This window comes from Lingula anatina, chromosome 1 (genome assembly GCF_051362555.1).
Source record: "Lingula anatina isolate TDL-2025a chromosome 1, LinAna3.0, whole genome shotgun sequence".
NCBI lineage: Eukaryota > Metazoa > Brachiopoda > Lingulata > Lingulida > Lingulidae > Lingula > Lingula anatina.
The window spans coordinates 70,414,794-70,431,780 of NC_141767.1; the positions used below are offsets into that span (position 1 = coordinate 70,414,794).

Sequence of the window (16,987 nt, forward strand, 5' to 3'; positions counted from 1 at the left end):
AGATTCCCATGTCAAACAGACAAACAAAAAATGAAAGATAGTCATGTATGAAAGCATGATAACTAGAGATAAATAAAGCTATGAGCTAGAAGCACACTACGTGTTTGTTGATTAATGACTTCATTAAATGCATGGGTACATATAAACTACAGCCTCAGAAAAAAAAAATAGAGCAGTGCGCCTTTTGATTTGTTTGAAATTCCTAAATATTGATAAATAGGACCCCTGACTTCCCTGTTCCTGAAAGTAAGGGGCGGTTCAACACAGTATTACAAATAACTTGTGTCCACATTATAAACATCAAGACAGGTTACTTTCTGTATAATAACACACATTATATGCTGCTGACATCCGTACTGAAGAATGTATTATATGCCATCAAGAATACATTAGATATTCTAACACACATTATTTGTGATATTGTGGTAATACATTATCTGGTATTCTTACCACAACCTAATCCAAGCCTCAGGGAGTTACATAAATAATCTCAATGGATAATACTGGATTGATGCACCCATACACAGGTTTTTCATGTTTAAAGTGGACAAAACTAAACAAGAGTGAAGCGTTAAAAAGAAATCTTAAAATCAATTTCAACAAATTAAGTGCCTTGAACTCACAATGTTTAGAACAATAGAAATAACGAGGGAGCTAACATTATGCAAAAACAAGAACCTGTAACATCTACTTGAACTGCAAATGACAGACAAATTACAGGTTGTTTTCATGCCTTCCCTGCAGTGAGAGGCCGAGCAGTTAATGAATACCTACTGTCCACTAATGAGGGAAAGTTTTCAAGGTAAACTAAGCCTGGCATATCTTATATAACCTTACAGTTATCAAAGGGAGTCCATCACTAGGTACTATAGTTATTATCACAGTACAGCCCTTTCATTTCATGACCCCTACTCTCAATACATTCTTGTCTTTCATTCCAGTGCACATTACATGAAGGCATCAGTAAACACAGCACCTTCCCTGTATGTACCTCAAATATGTTATCTTTTTGTTTTAAAGCATTCACTAGACAATTAACATCTAAATAAAGATACAAAGGAATGGGACATTACTGCACTGATATGTGGGTTAGAATGCCAACCAAGGTGCCCTGCCTTGGTTTTTTTTTATTTTCAATGAAATTACTTTTTTGTGTGTCTACCTTTTTATGAATGGCATTCCATGTGGGTAAACTGCATGCAATTTAAAATGGTTGCCCAGTGATAGATCACCAGTCTAGGCTATTCTTCCTTTTCATCACTTCTTCTATTCACTTCTTATTCTTCCGCTCATTCACACAAAGGAAAAAGAAACTGGGAGTATGTTGTGGGAGTTCTGCAGAGGAGGTGGAAAACTTGTTACAGTGTTTTTTTTTCTGTTTGTTGTCGAAAGAAAATTGGATAGATAAACACATGTATTTTATTATTATTATTTATTTTTTTTTGCATTAGGAAGGAAACAAAATTATGAAATTTATTAAACAAATAATTTTAAATGATATTCATTTTTAAATATCTTTAAATATTTAAGAAATGTATCCTATATATTTTTTTTAAAATTCTATTCAACTCACCTAATAGAACTTGGTCATCCCTTCCCTAAATCAGAATAATAAATATAAAAAAAAGATGCTGTGGCTCTATTTTTTTACTGAAATATTTTTTCTTCAATATTTTGTAAATTTCTACCTGCTTTCATTTTGGAGTGATAGAATTCAACTACTTTCTGTTCTCTTCATTTTGTAACACTAGTAAATTTGCATGCAGGAACTCCTCGAAGAAGAACAATAAGTCACACATTATAAAAAATGCAAAAAAAAACAATGAATACCATCGCAGTTCAAAATTACTTAAGTTTCTTCCTGGTTTCTCTTTACTAAGCCACATTTATCTTTCAGCTAATCTTTTCCCTAAAATACTTGAATGAAGACTGGGTTTCAGTCACATGTCTCACCACATCCTGGAAACCCAACATTCTCCAATTATACTCCTCAATTTTCCCATGCTCTCCCCCCCCCCCCCCCCCCAAACTCCCTTGTACAGCTATAAAAAATAAAAGCACTGGTCTTATTTACATCGGCTATATTGGCAGTCACACACCCTGCCCACACCAACCCCACTACTCCATACAGCAGTAAAAACATTCCACACAAGCAAATATGTAAATATGGCCAAGAGAAGGCAGAGAGAGAGAGAGAGAGAGAATACAAAGGAAATAAGAGATATGGATGTCTTCAAATGCAGTTTTATAATAAAATTCCTCCTAGCAAACTACAAGCATTCCTTCTCTGGTGTCAGATATTGTGCAATGTTCTAAAGAATGAATGACAATTGAGAAAATATGCAATTCACTATAAAAAAATGTCATGTGGGAGGCAGTGAGTGTACTCTATCCACCCACTTCTAGCACATGATGCTGCCCCAACCCAAGGGTGTTTTGAATTGCACCTATTAAACAAACATTACCATATTATTGAGATTACCTTAATGCAGAGGAGCAAAGTAATGCAAGCTATTAAGTAAATCATTCTATTATTACAGCGTTCACAAGTCACATGGCTGCCGCCGCTCTTGTGACATTATTTTCATCCCACATTATGCTATATATACTTCTTAATCTTAAGTGCCTTCAAAAACACTCGGAGTGTCTTGAAATAGTTTGAGAAACATAAATTAGTCTCTCACCCTGAGACATTAACATTGATGGATATGTACGATATATTAATAACTAACATGCATATCTATGAATATAGTTTTTACTCTGATCATTTCAGAGTTGATAGCCTCCCACTCTTTTCTTCTATTACTATTCATTCTCCAGCAGGTTCTCACTGATAACACACATACTGCCAATGACTCAGGTGACTATGACAGGATTTTTTTACATATTCCTTTTTTGCATCAAATTTCTTCCAACACATACATGTGGCTGCCTACATGAAAATTCCAGTCTTTCTTGTTAACAGATTCAACTTTTAAAAACAGAACATTCTTTTGTACCAAGTCCAACAGCTCATTTCTCAGTTGCCATAACAATCACAATTTTTTTCCGCAACATAAATAAAATAAACAAATAAATCTATAATTAATTCTCCATCCTAACAAAACTTAGGTACAAAGTTTTTGTGCATTACATACTATCTGTGATGTTTAGACTAAACCTTTCAATCTTAGCTCTTCTTGGCTCACCTGCTATTTCACCTTCCACAATGCTGACTTGAGTGCCATCTATTGTGAGCTGTGTGCCGTCTGTGATGATTTGTGCATCAGATATTTGTATGGTGTGGTTACCGGTGCTGGTAGCAACCGCCAGGGCCTGCTCAATCATTGTTAATTCACAAATTTTCTGGTGATCCTTAAATAATATTGGGGGAAAAAAAAGATTCTTTAACCTGGCTAGACCAAGTGCACGGGAAACATATTTTTTTAGAAGTAAGATTTATTGCAGGCAGAAACAGTTGAAAGATTTTTAACAGGTTGTATTCTCACTGCAACTGTAATTTTAACAGCCATACCCCCTCTCCTAGCATGCACTTTGTAGTCACGTATAAACTGGAAAGGTTACAGCCTGAACATGAGCACATTCATAGCTCTCATTAAGATCTTCCACTCCCATTTATGTCTTTTCAATTTTCTAACATTAACAAATTGAAATTAAAACATTGCAATACAGCTATAATGATACACACACGAAAAATAAAATGATAATAAATCCACTTTGTAAAAAATAATGATGATGTAAATTGTCTGCTTACTCTGAGTGCTGCCTCCGTCCTGAAGGGGGCGCCACATCTGTCACAGGCCACTGTCATGGTAGCAGACTGGGAATGCTTGCGCTCGATGTGCTTCCGTATATCAGTGAAGGTATACCCATAGAAATCACAGACACCACACTTGTAATCCCTCTGACCTTTATGTCTGGAAAAGATAATCTTCTTCATTGCAAGACAAGAGAATTCACACAACATAAATCACTGTTTGTATTTTCTTGTTTATTTTTGTTGCCATGACAATTGGAATATACAACCCTCAGGCCCTCTATTATTGTTCAGTTAACAAGAATGGGAATTCCCAGACTGACTTATTACCCTCATATCCTGATGACTCATGCCATTGTTTTGGCCAGTCTGCAGTACAAAGGTCACCAGGGGTCACCATTACCACAAGCTGGTGACCTCAATCACACTAGCAGATTTCTCCAAGTCTGAAACCCTACATCCCCTGTAGAATTGCTGTGTAAACACAGCACGGAAAATGAATCAAGGGTATAAAGTATTTGAGCAGCAAATAGATGGGAAAACCACTAACCTTAACTTCTGTTTACTTGCCAAAAATAAATCCACATTCTTGCAGGAGGTCTTTATGGCCACAGTTGAAGTGTTCAATTGTATATGAAGGAGGCCCACCCCATTACTAGGAAAACTTACATGTAAATCTAATTGTATGGGACTTGAATAGTTCTACTAGGTTTTAATTGCCACCACAATGATGTACACAAGACATTTCCTTCATCGGTGCCATGGTACAAAGCAGGAATTCACATAAAACTGGAATTCTATGGTCACTTGAAACATGCCGAGAGTCTCGTGTGAAAATACTCTTTACCAACTTCATTTTTCCACTTGAATCTTTAGCTTCTGATTTTAAAACAATAATGAAATCTTGTAATTTTGAAAGTTTTTAATTTGTTACTGAAAACCGCATAATTAATGATGTTTTCCATGAACCAACCCATGGCATTCTGCCTTCATCACTCTAGAAATCAACAGAAAATGTGCTGATTAAAAAAAATCATAAGGAAAAACTAATTTTTTTTTAAACGAACATGTACAAACAAACCCCTGTACAATAAATACTCCAGTGTTCAGATCAATAGAAGGTCCCAGCTAATATATTAATTACCTCTTCACATGGAGTTCCTTGTTCTTCAGGTGCCTAAAAGCCTTCTTGCACACCTCACACACATGCTTGGGTTCCTCGTGGATGAGCAGGTGCTTGGTGATGTCAGATTTTTCACAGCCCCTAAACAAACAGTATTTATTTTACAGGCAAATTCACCCTTGGAAAGCTGTTCAATGCAAAAAAAAAAAAGTTTTGTAAATTAAGCAACAAACAGCATTTTGTATGGCACTTCAGGGTTGATGACATCACCAGCTGCAAGATTGTGCTTTTCAAGGTAAAAAACAAATCTTTCTAAGGAAACTGAGGAACAACTGATTCTGGGAAATTTATCATCCTCTTTTTCTTTGTTTTTTCCCCCTTTTGTTATTATTTGTCTATTTTCATTTCTTTTTTTTTCTTTCTTTTTCACACTTGCCTAGACATTCCTACTGGAAAGTGATATCAAAAGTAACCTTTTTTACTTTCCATATTTAAAGCATGGCTAGAATTCTACTCAGACAGGAAAAAGGGTCAATACATTTATAATAAGTTCTCATATTGCGATTGAACATCGAGCTATTCTGTGGTGTACTCTGCTGAAAATAAAATGAGAAAATTGGACCACCCTAAGCAACAATTTTCCAGTAAATATGTGAACATATCATGTAGTTCAAAAGAGCAATATATATATTTGTGGCTCCCTAAAATGTGAGAAAGTTTTAATAACCACAAAGAAAGCATGTTTGTCATAAATTACAAAGGGGCCAAAACCTCTGAACATGTCCACACCTGAACAGCAAGTTGTTATTCACATGAAATAGTTTTTATAAGAGTTCAGTGTTTGCCTCTTTGATAAAAAGTGCTTAAAATACTTGCTGGCCAATACTAGAGCCAAGAAAGTCTATGGCCACAACTTTGCAGCTGTCGTGGTGGTTGGGGTAGCTGTAGTGGGTGTTACAGTGGCTGTCATGGTGGTTGGGGTAGCTGTAGTGGGTGTTACAGTGGCTGTCATGGTGGTTGGGGTAGCTGTAGTGGGTGTTACAGTGGCTGTCATGGTGGTTGGGGTAGCTGTAGTGGGTGTTACAGTGGCTGTCATGGTGGTTGGGGTAGCTGTAGTGGGTGTTACAGTGGCTGTCATGGTGGTTGGGGTAGCTATAGTGGGTGTTACAGTGGCTGTCATGGTGGTTGGGGTAGCTGTAGTGGGTGTTACAGTGGCTGTCATGGGGGTTGGGGTAGCTATAGTGGGTGTTACAGTGGCTGTCATGGTGGTTGGGGTAGCTGTAGTGGGTGTTACAGTGGCTGTCATGGGGGTTGGGGTAGCTATAGTGGGTGTTACAGTGGCTGTCATGGGGGTTGGGGTAGCTATAGTGGGTGTTACAGTGGCTGTCATGGGGGTTGGGGTAGCTATAGTGGGTGTTACAGTGGCTGTCATGGGGGTTGGGGTAGCTATAGTGGGTGTTACAGTGGCTGTCATGGGGGTTGGGGTAGCTGTAGTGGGTGTTACAGTGGCTGTCATGGTGGTTGGGGTAGCTGTAGTGGGTGTTACAGTGGCTGTCATGGGGGTCTGGGTGGAGAAAACTGAGTGTAAAGGGAGCATTTTGATAACATTTGAACAAAAGAAATTAGGATTATTTCATATAATATTAGCCTTTTTCAAAACTATGATCTATTGACACCTGGGTTGTATGCACCTAGACAGATCACCTCACGTGACTATTTCATGAAATTTTATCATTGGCCATTTTGCATAACATTTTCAGGTGCACCACATTAAAATTAATATTATAACTGTGTTTAATGTTGTAATGGACCATTGGACTTGTTGTTTGTGAACATATCAGCCTTATCAGAAAGTTGTTAGATTGGGAGCAGTGTTAATTTTGAACAGAGTTCAAGTTTAATTTGAAGTTTTCACAGGATATGAAATGGAAAATCTGTTGTCCCTGCATCCTCTTTATGTATTTCACCTAAAACTGATATTGTTCTTGTAAATCAATGAGTGCATCTATAGGATTTTGGTTTGCAACCTGATCAGATCCATAAGACATCAACATCTTACCTGTAATCACACTGTGGACATTTGAATGGTTTCTCAGGATCATGGATCCTCATGTGCCTCTTCAGGTGTGCTTTTCTTGTGAACTTCTTGGAGCAGACATTGCATTCATACAGCACCTCTGCAGGCATGTGGACCATCTTGATGTGCATCTTTAAAATATACTGGTCCTGACATAGGAAATAAAACTAATTAAGTGTGGCCCTTACTGGAAGTATAAACGACCATAATACTAATCTTTATGTTTCAAATTTTACAACTCTGGAAATTGACATATGCATTTCCCACAACCATTTTTTCTTTTTTACAATTTCTTTACCCCTGCTGAGGCAACTTATGGCTGGCAAAATTTGATCCCAGTCACAAATACATACACGTAGTACTTGAATCACCAACTCAGAGCAATTTGTACAAATATTTTCATTCAAAAGTGCACAAGTTTTGATGTAAATGCACACACTAAAGATGCAGCAGGTGTGCTTACATCTTGCCACAAATATCACACTCAGAACCTTCATTGTTGTCCTTACCTTGTACTTCTTGCCACAGATCTCACACTCAGAACCTTCATTGTTGTCCTTACCTTGTACTTCTTGCCACAGATCTCACACTCAGAACTTTTATTGTTGTACCTACCTTGTACTTCTTGCCACAGATCTCACACTCAGAACCTTCATTGTTGTGCCTCATCTTGTGGCGTTTGATCTGGTATGCGTGGTCAGCCATGAAGCCGCACTCTTCACAGTAACAGCGCGGGTGGTTCACCTGGATTATACAAAGCATCAGGTTATTAAGAAACTGACTGAGGGAAAAATTTTATCAGTTGTTTAATGTTATAAGAATAAAATAGTGATTTTTTATTCAATCAACATCTAATATTGAAACCATTTAACTCCAATATTTTGATTTGTATCTAGAGCATCTTCATCAGGGTATGGGGCTATCCAGGTGAATAGCCTCAATCCAGGAGAAATAATCCCCCCCCCAAAAAAAAAAAAAAAAAAGCCTAACACAGACAAACTATTGGAGATAATTTCAATGTTTGCTGTTGACTGAAGAAAAAAAATACTTCTATAAATAGTAAACTGACCCAGCTGGCAAAATTACTGAGATGATACAAGACGATGTCACGTTACAATAATAATGTATTGTATTCGCTAACAGTCTGCAACACAACTCCCAGACCAAATGACAGTAAAAACTACGCTAGGCCAGCAAAATATTCATTTGTTTTGTTACAAGCCACTATTTCTGCATTATACTCTGTTGTTTTGGCTGAACTTTTTTCTCTTAGTCTGCATTAATGCCTGCCTGTTTACTCAGTTGCTGACATAACAAAACTTACAGAGTTAAGACAATTTATAAACAAAGCAAATTTTTTAAAAAATTGGTGAGATTAACATTAATTGATGATATAACAGAAATTAACACCTTGAAATGTTGGTTGACATCTTCTGGATCAAAACTAAGGTAGCCACAACATTTACATTTGACAATATCTTCAGTGTGGGTAGCTATGTGGTTCTGGTACTGGTTCTTATAATAGCCCTGGAAATCACACTTGGGACACTTGAATTTCTCCAGTTCACTCTCTGTGGCTTTCAGACCTTAAGTTTTCAATTGATCAAGAATAAATATCATACACAAACACATCTCTGAGATACAGCAAACAGAAAGACAACAGAACTAAAAATAATATCAGTCATAGGTTATTGGATATAATGTTTTAATATGGAATTTTTTTAATATGTACAACCACTATCAGCTATAATATTTTTATGTATTTAAAGATAAATTCAAAAATTTTGTAATTTGTCAACTATCTATATAAATGTATCAATAATAATAAAATGGCATTGTTTTACCTATCTTGATTGGTTCTGCTTTAGCTGGTAAAAGCATTGGAAAAATATTATTGGGTAAAGCTATCACAGTCGAGGGTCCCGGTAGCTTAGAGGCTGCTTCTTTATTCCATCCAGCTTTACGACCCCTTTTTTTGCCTGGAAATAAAAGAAGAGGGCGTGCTCATTTTACTGTAATTCTACAACTAGAAAAACATGGAAACAGTCCATTCAAAAGATCCTACAAGGTTTAAAAATTTAATATTCTGTGAAAAACATTATGACCAACCTTTCAGTCAACCTCTTATACTCCTTTATGTGATAAGGGAGGACACTGTACTATAGCTTTTTAAATGCTCCAAGTAATTCCAGCCACATAACACAATGGTAAGTTTTAAGAAACATGATGGCATCTGAGAGAGGTAATATCTATCTTACTGTTCATTTCTTCTTAATTGGGGAAAATGTGTTGAACATCATCAAAAATTAGTTATCAAAAAATTAGTTATCAATATAATATAAGTAGCAAGGACATAATTACTTTTCTCCACTTGTCCGTCTTCTCCCTCTGCTTCATCTCCTTCTTCACCATCTTCTTCCTCATTCTCTTCATCCTCGTCTTCTTTCTCACCATTTTCTACTTCTTTGTCCTCATTCAAATTTTTAGATGCAGCCTCATCAGGATCTCCCACTGTTAAAAGAAATTAATAATAAAACTTTTTTTGTTTTTTTTTTCTTTTTGTATCTTTCTTAGTTTATGAGGGAGATCTCAGGGATGGCAAGGTTTAGTGAGAAAGCACAGGAGTGGAAGCTGTGTTAGTTTGGACATATCAGCAGTAGAAGCTGTGTAAGTTTTGACATGTCAGGTGTGGAAGCTGTGTTAGTTTGGGCATGTCAGCAGTGAAAGCTGTGTTAGTTTGGACATATCAGCAGTAGAAGCTGTGTAAGTTTTGACATGTCAGGAGTGGAAGCTGTGCTAGTTTGGAGGTGATGTCAGGCAGAGGGAAGAAACATGTCTGGGGTAAAGAATGCTGGTAGTGAAACCACCAGGAGTAGAGGAGTGCAAAAAACACCAGGAAAGGTGTGCAGGAGGTGTGAGTAGAGGAGGATCAAATGCAGGGCCAGTAGGGGTGGAGGCGTGCTATTTCCTCAGGCACCCCCTGAGAAGGACAGTTGATAGTTGTACAAGAAGTAGAAAGTTTCTTATACAAAATAAATAAAATTTGAAACACCATCAAAATGTGAAATCAGTCATGACAAAGCATGCTGTTAAACAAGTGACAGGGGCGGATCCAGAGATATTTTCTGACAGTCTTCCAAATTATCTTTGTTGATCAATCCTCCATTTTTGACCGTCTTCCGAAAGAAAAAATTAGATACTCTTCAATGTAGACTTGAAAATCTGACCACCTTCCGGAAAACCCAGAAGACGTCCTCAATCCACCCCTGAGTGATACACGACAGCCATTACCTTCCTCAGCCTGGACTTCCCCTGTCAATGTGCCCACAGCCTCAGCAGTTTCCTCTCCCTCTGTGTGTTGTTGTACAGTATCAGGATCCTCCCCACCCTCACCTGCTGGCTTAGGGAGGATCTTAGCTGGCTTAGGGAGGATTGAGGTGGCCCCAGGGGTGGTCTGCTTGGCCTGCTGATACGCCTGGAGATGCTGCAGACCCTGAAATATTTTCAGTCGCTTTTATACAAAGTTTTTTTTATCTCCCCCCCCCCAAAGTTATTTTGATAACATACAATCATTTAAAGTATTACTTTTCTCCGTTTTTATTTAAAGTTTGATGTATAAATTTCCTCTTTCAACTTTGTACATAATGTCAGCTGATGGCAGTAACATTACCTCTATAGGGGCCATCATGATGGTCTGTCCAGTGGGGGTGGGGATGATAAACGCTGGGATTGGCCCTGGGCTCTTCAGAGGGGTGGTGGCACTACTCCCTGGGGTGGACTCCCCTGGCCTGGGATACCTCCTGGGACGACCCCGACCTTTTTTGACTAAAATACACACAAATAAAATCATACATTATCTGAACTTCAACTTTGAAAAATTAAGAGCCAAATATTTATCAATAAAATTGTTCATGGTTCCAAAAAATTGTATTTACTGATGTTTTATTGATAGCAATCATGACTTCAGTAACTAACCCAAGGGATACTTGTTCACAGGTCTACCAACACACAACCACCTCCAGCCTTTCAGCTCATGATGCCCCATAGCTGTTTAACTGATATTTTTTTAATCCAAAGTAAGTGACCACTACCAATAAAAACATAAGTAGACATCAAATTATTAGTTTGAGAATTACAATGGAAATAGATGACGGTGGCTTTTGTTAAGAGCCTGTGCCCTTTAACATCATTTTTAAGGTCAAAAGATTAATGACTTCAGAACACTTTGAAAATGCATATAGTAAACCTTTCAGTGAAGTTCAAATTGAGCAGACATATCAGACCTGGTGGTGTGAATCCTGCTGCTGTCTGGGCCTGAAGTCTGGGAATAGCCATCTTCAGTTTTGGATGCTCTCCGCCAGAGCCAGTGATTGAAAAATCAGTATCGTCTCCTTCGTACTCCCCCTCATCACTTTCTTTGTCTTCCAAGTCACTGACATCCTCAGGAGTCGCATACTCTGTTCAAATAAGATCCAGACAATTTTTTGTGACTTTTTTCTCAATTAGAACAATTATTGATAATCATCTTACTTTTACTTTATCTTACTTACCCAATCTTCCCACAAAACAAACAGAAATCTTTATTAGATACTCAAACAATTATTCTTAAAAGAATACCTTTGAAAATCTTTGCTCTCTTCCGTTTTCTGGAACTTCTCCTCAGGCCTTCTACAGGAGATGAAAACAATATAAGAACACATCAATGTGACATAGTAGCTAGTAAAACCTTCACAGCTAAATCTTTTTATAAAATTTTAAAGAATATGGAAGTGCACTCTATATTAATATATGTGTACAGACAGGTAACTAACCCTAGCAGTATTTTAGAAAGTTAAATTTGTAAAGCAAGCAGAACAGTCTCCAGCATACATTAAACATTATTTTATTTGTGAAAGCTTTATCTTCAGTAAATCAAAAGTGTAATATGTGTATTCTCAGCCTTAGTCTTTTTCTCATAGACTTTATCAACCTGTATTGGACAACTCAAGCAGTCCCTCAGCTGCGCTTCTATCCGAGGCTGGAGTGGACACCGCCTGGTCCTCTGGCTGACCAGGGGTGGACACACTGTCCCCAGGGGGTGGGGGGCTGCTCTCACTTCCAGTAGTTATTGTTGTGTTGGTAGCCTCCTGGGCAGAGGTTGGGGTAGGCTTCAGATGTCTTGGTGGACGGCCACGCTTCCTCTTACCTAAAATTAAGTTTTCATTTCAAAGATAAAGACAGCTACTTATTAAATGAAATACCTCATAAATATGGACAGCCTTAGAATTATATGTGCTATTTTCGTGATGTCCAGTATCTACAGCACATTTGATTTTGTTAAAAACACTGAATCCAGAATTGATAGGGATATTTTTAAAATCTGTTTCATCTAAACAAAATTCTTTGCCATTTATCATTTGTGATCATTTATCAGTTTCTTTGCTAAATCTATAATTTCAGTGACTTTAATAATATCTTTTACTATACTTAAAGGCATAATAACTCTTTGTATGAGACCTATATTTCACAATAAAAACCTTGTGAATAACTCACAGAAATATAATATATTCTGTTTTACAACAAAAACAGCAGCTATAGCTTTTATTCTGATATTTGAACTTGTCTTAAGACCACGTGACCTCCATTGATGTCTATACTTTGTTAAAATCTCTTAACAAAAATTTTAACAAAAAACCAAACTTTTTAGAAAAAAACCAGGGACTAACTTTGAATGTAAAAATGGATTCAATAACCATTGGTAAGTATGGGAAAATTGTTGTTTACTCCAGGAAAATTCATTTTTTGGCCGAAACGAAGAGTTATTATTGCTTTAATCTTGCCATAATTGTACACGAATCTCTCTTCCATCAGAACTGACTCATTTATATTGGCTCGGTGCCTAATGGCCTAAAATGTGGGATTTTATAAAAATCAGTTCTACACAAGTGTGAGACCAAGAGTGAGACCTAAAAACAAATGTCAACTTGATCATTTTTTATCCAGATATGCTGAAACTGTCACTCCTACTGGACATGACTGATGAAGTGTTCAAGAACCAGGACAAAAACTGTGTTCATTCAGTCTGAGGAACCACCAACAATTTTAAGAGAGGTCATTTAGAATTTACAGTCAGAGGTCACTTAGAATTTACTGCAGAGTCTTACAGTTTTGCAAATTTTTCATTACCACAGATTGAAAGGTCTGGCTGCTTTTAATCTTTTTCAGTTTTCAGCCAGTTTGTTCAGCTGAACTCTTCCTCCAGCAGTCCTTACCTGGTGCTGGCTGCACTGGAAAGGCACAAAGCTGTCCACTGTTGGCTTCAACTCTGAGAACACACTTCTTCCCATTTATAACTACTATAGTTTCATCAGTCAAAGTAATGGGCTTGGAAAGATCTGGTGCAGGCTTCAGTTTGTCTTCTGGTTGAGATTCTTGCTGTAATTGCAAGTCCTGTTGCTGCTGTTGTTGTTGCTGTTGATCCATTGGTTCAGGTTGTGCCTCGGTAATGATCTGGGAGGCATCTGTGGCCTCTATCTGATCTGCGGCAGTCATCACAATACCAGTATTGACATCGCCGCCAGCCTCTGTCACAATGATCGTAGATCCTGGGTTCTCCCCATCTGATATGTAAAATATTCCACATTTTACTTCATAAATACTAAAACACTAATCTGATAAAGATATGTGTCTGTTTTTAAAATGGTGTGAATTTTCATGCTTACGCCTAAATCAATGCTTTAAAAATAGTTTATTACTAAGGTAATATGTTCAGGTGAGGATTCTTTGAATAGTCCTGGCATGTTCTACTTCAATGCATTATCTAATAAGCTGGAACCAAATGTGCATGACTGGACGTGCTCAGGGATGGCAAAATCTGACAGCTTTCACTTGTGAGCATGTCCAGATAATAACCAGACAAAGCCTTTTATAGGATTTTAAAAAGCACTAGTAAGGATCTAGACATCAAGAATATAATTTGATATAACTATCTACAATTCCAATGCAACTGTTGTCTCAGTGACAGCAATGTTGGGCCCTACTAGGACTTACCTGTGTGGGTTGTAATGATCCCACTCTGCTGTGCTTGAGCCAGAAGCTGCTGGAGGTCCCCCTGGTCAATCAGCTGGTCACCCCCTTCCAGGCCTGACTCATTGTAGACATAGATCACTTGGGTTTCCGAGTTATCTGCTACTTCTTCCATTTTGCACTTAAAATTGAAAAGGCGTGCAGGGCAATGTAAGCGGTTGTTCACCCCTCCCCCCCCCCCCCCCCCCCCCCCCCCAATGTGGAAATCTGTGGGTTACAATTCCTCTTGGTTATTATTGTCCAATAATGCTCTCTCCCCTCCCTGTTCTTATGTACATATACTTTTCAGTTTTCTGCCTTATGGTGTAATTTTCACCATAGTTTTCAGTCTTTTTTACAACTGATACTTATCAATGTACATGAATTTCTATCAATTTCTGCCCAGAGCTTGTCTTTAGTCACTTTCTATCACAAAGCACCCACACATTATACATTTCAAAAGTTCCGGTTCAAAAGGCGTTTTGCTGATTTTTCTTTTACTTAAATATACTTTGTAACCATACTTCCCATCCATAGTAGTGTTATTGGTTTAATAATTAGTTTGGATGAAGGGCTAAAAATTTTCACAGATTTTTACAAAGTTATCGGAATGTGGGAGATTATCGACCATTTGCTTCTGTTGGTAAATGTAAATCCCAAAGAAGATTCAAATGGTTACACACACTAAACTGAAGAAGACTGGATATCCAATGCCAAGAGAAGCGTATTAAATGATGTTTGCGGTTTGTTTCTACACTTGGCAAAATAACATTATCGACGCAGTGAGAGCATAAAATAGAGTATTAGAGGTGACAAACACAAAATGTACTGTTATCATACGCTGATTATTGTCATCATGTATCTGCGCTTTGGGTGTCGAATGCTTTTAGCATTCAGGTGATACGATTTCCAGAAAATACAACTAAGCACGCTCACTATCAAGTAAAACATTTGCTGCAGAAATCTTATTATGCAAATTTAGATTGGGCGCGGGGCTGCTTTTGAAATGCAAGTCCGCAAAATACAGTGATCAGTGCACTACAATTTAAAATTATTCGACAAAACAATTACAACAAGTCAATTGTTCCAGAATTGTTAGGATTTCGAGTAAACGCACTTACTTTTTGACTTAATTTTTATCAATTTCAATTCAGTTGATAACTTACCAGTTACTCCGGAATATGGCGGACTCCCTCTACCCACAATCCATTTGTACTGAACACAATCTGTTGGAACAACTATAGCAATGACACCAAGCTTCACGAAAAGAATGTGACAGCATTGAAAAGACCAGATTCAGACTAACATGGAGGGTGCCAATATAATACATGTATTTACTGCATTATGTTCCTACACATTTTACTAATTTTCCTACAAAAATTGAGTACATCTCGGATTTTCATATTGCTAATGCAGGGTGTCACCCCCCATTTAGTTCCTGAAAAAAACAACAAAAAACAACAGAATTTTGACTAGCTGAATTAAAGTTCTAAACCCAATCGAATGGCACCACACGCCCTCCAAAATAAGAATTTTTATTTATTATAATTTATTTATTTACTTATTTATTTATGTATTTATTTATTTGGGGTGGGGCGTGGGGGTGGGCTTCAGCGGTCCTTGAATCCCATGCCAAAGGGGGGGGGGGGGGGGGGGGCGAGAGTCAGCTTCACGTCTGAGGGCTGTGATTAAAAAAAAAAAAAAAAAACGCCCCCTTTTAAATAATTCTGGATTCGCCCCTGACTAATATTTTTTTAATTGTCGACATATTTCACAAAGTGCTAAGGAAAACATACAAAGTCATGTAAGTAAAAATATTACATTCTCTGACCTATACATCTTGGCCTATTTTGGCTGTGCTGCAAGTGAAAAGAGGAGACCGATTATTTATTTCCTGATTTACAAACAAAATCTTTGCCAAAATTCAATATGGCAAACAGTGATAGGCCATAAATGTATTCCAACACAAAGTAAGATAACCTTGAGAGTTTTTTTTTATGGGTTTATTCACTCAAAGAAAAAAAATAAACATGTATAATTAAATATTTATACAGATAATCAAAGATTAAAAGCATGTAATACTGATGATAATTAAGGTAATTAAATACTGATAAATAAAAAAGAACATAAATATATAGAAATACTTTCACTCACTCGTCCAACCTTGAGAGTTTTGAATCTAAACTATTTTGTTTGGATTTAGTTTACCTTAAATTTTTGTCATGACTTGGTAATTAACTGTACAAATAAAAGAAAAAATGATTTTACTATTAAAGATAAAATGTGGATACCCCCAGCTTACATTAGGAATCAGACATAAATTTGTAAAATGTGTCAAAATTATGGAAAGAGCAACCATGTTGTTTTGAAAATGTTAGCATATGTCATGATTTTAAAATACCAATTATCTGGAAAAACCAAAATTGTGAATGTGATTGCATTTTTAGGGCTGCATTTTTAACACTTTTATTGTTTTTATTCACTATTTTCTTTTTACTATTTTTATCTTGTTTATTATGAAATATTCTTTTAATTGAAATCATCAAAAAAAAAAAAAAGCTCAACAAAGCTTATAATTTATATTTTATTGTTGTGATATAAAAATTACTTTTCATACCACAGGTAGACTCCAATTTACACCGTACTTAATTACATAATCATCGCAACTAGCAAATTATTATTATTATTTTTTTTTTTTTTTCACTACATGCAAGAAAGGTAATAAAATGCACCGGTAAATAAAGTGTACTTGTGGTCTTCACCTGTTTGACTTGAAATGATAAAAGTCATAATGAGGCTGATTTGTGGAGTGCTTCGACATTCGGTTATCTTCGGCCCTTTTCCGAGGCAAGTTTTTTCTTTTAGATAATAAATTACATTTAAGGAGTGTAAAATGTATGCGAAAAGTTATTTTATTAAATTTTGTTTAAATATATACCTTCAATCTATACTTTTCATTTTTATTTTATTATTTTCTTCTATGAAA

The 16,987-nt window shown here is 36.7% G+C and overlaps 1 protein-coding gene across 2 annotated transcripts in view; it reads right to left on the reverse strand.

Moving 5' to 3' along the window:
* LOC106173895 (uncharacterized) overlaps positions 1–15,310 on the reverse strand; it is a 31,067-nt gene extending 15,757 nt beyond the window's left edge. Inside the window, exons 1-16 of one of the 2 annotated variants that reach the window (XM_086996020.1) lie at positions 15,168–15,310; positions 13,987–14,143; positions 13,209–13,556; positions 11,927–12,142; positions 11,575–11,625; positions 11,241–11,414; positions 10,628–10,782; positions 10,249–10,450; positions 9,319–9,468; positions 8,802–8,936; positions 8,368–8,543; positions 7,573–7,701; positions 6,940–7,106; positions 4,902–5,021; positions 3,755–3,917; positions 3,189–3,354 (exon numbers count right to left, since the gene is read on the reverse strand). In XM_086996020.1, coding sequence (XP_086852146.1) covers positions 3,189–3,354; positions 3,755–3,917; positions 4,902–5,021; positions 6,940–7,106; positions 7,573–7,701; positions 8,368–8,543; positions 8,802–8,936; positions 9,319–9,468; positions 10,249–10,450; positions 10,628–10,782; positions 11,241–11,414; positions 11,575–11,625; positions 11,927–12,142; positions 13,209–13,556; positions 13,987–14,137 — 2,503 coding nt within the window. In that variant the 5' untranslated portion in view covers positions 14,138–14,143; positions 15,168–15,310. Of the gene's footprint in view, positions 1–3,188; positions 3,355–3,754; positions 3,918–4,901; positions 5,022–6,939; positions 7,107–7,572; positions 7,702–8,367; positions 8,544–8,801; positions 8,937–9,318; positions 9,469–10,248; positions 10,451–10,627; positions 10,783–11,240; positions 11,415–11,574; positions 11,626–11,926; positions 12,143–13,208; positions 13,557–13,986; positions 14,144–14,841; positions 15,100–15,167 lie in introns of those variants that run through there. The other variant, XM_086996015.1, reaches the window with a different exon arrangement.
* Positions 15,311–16,987: the final 1,677 nt, after the last annotated feature.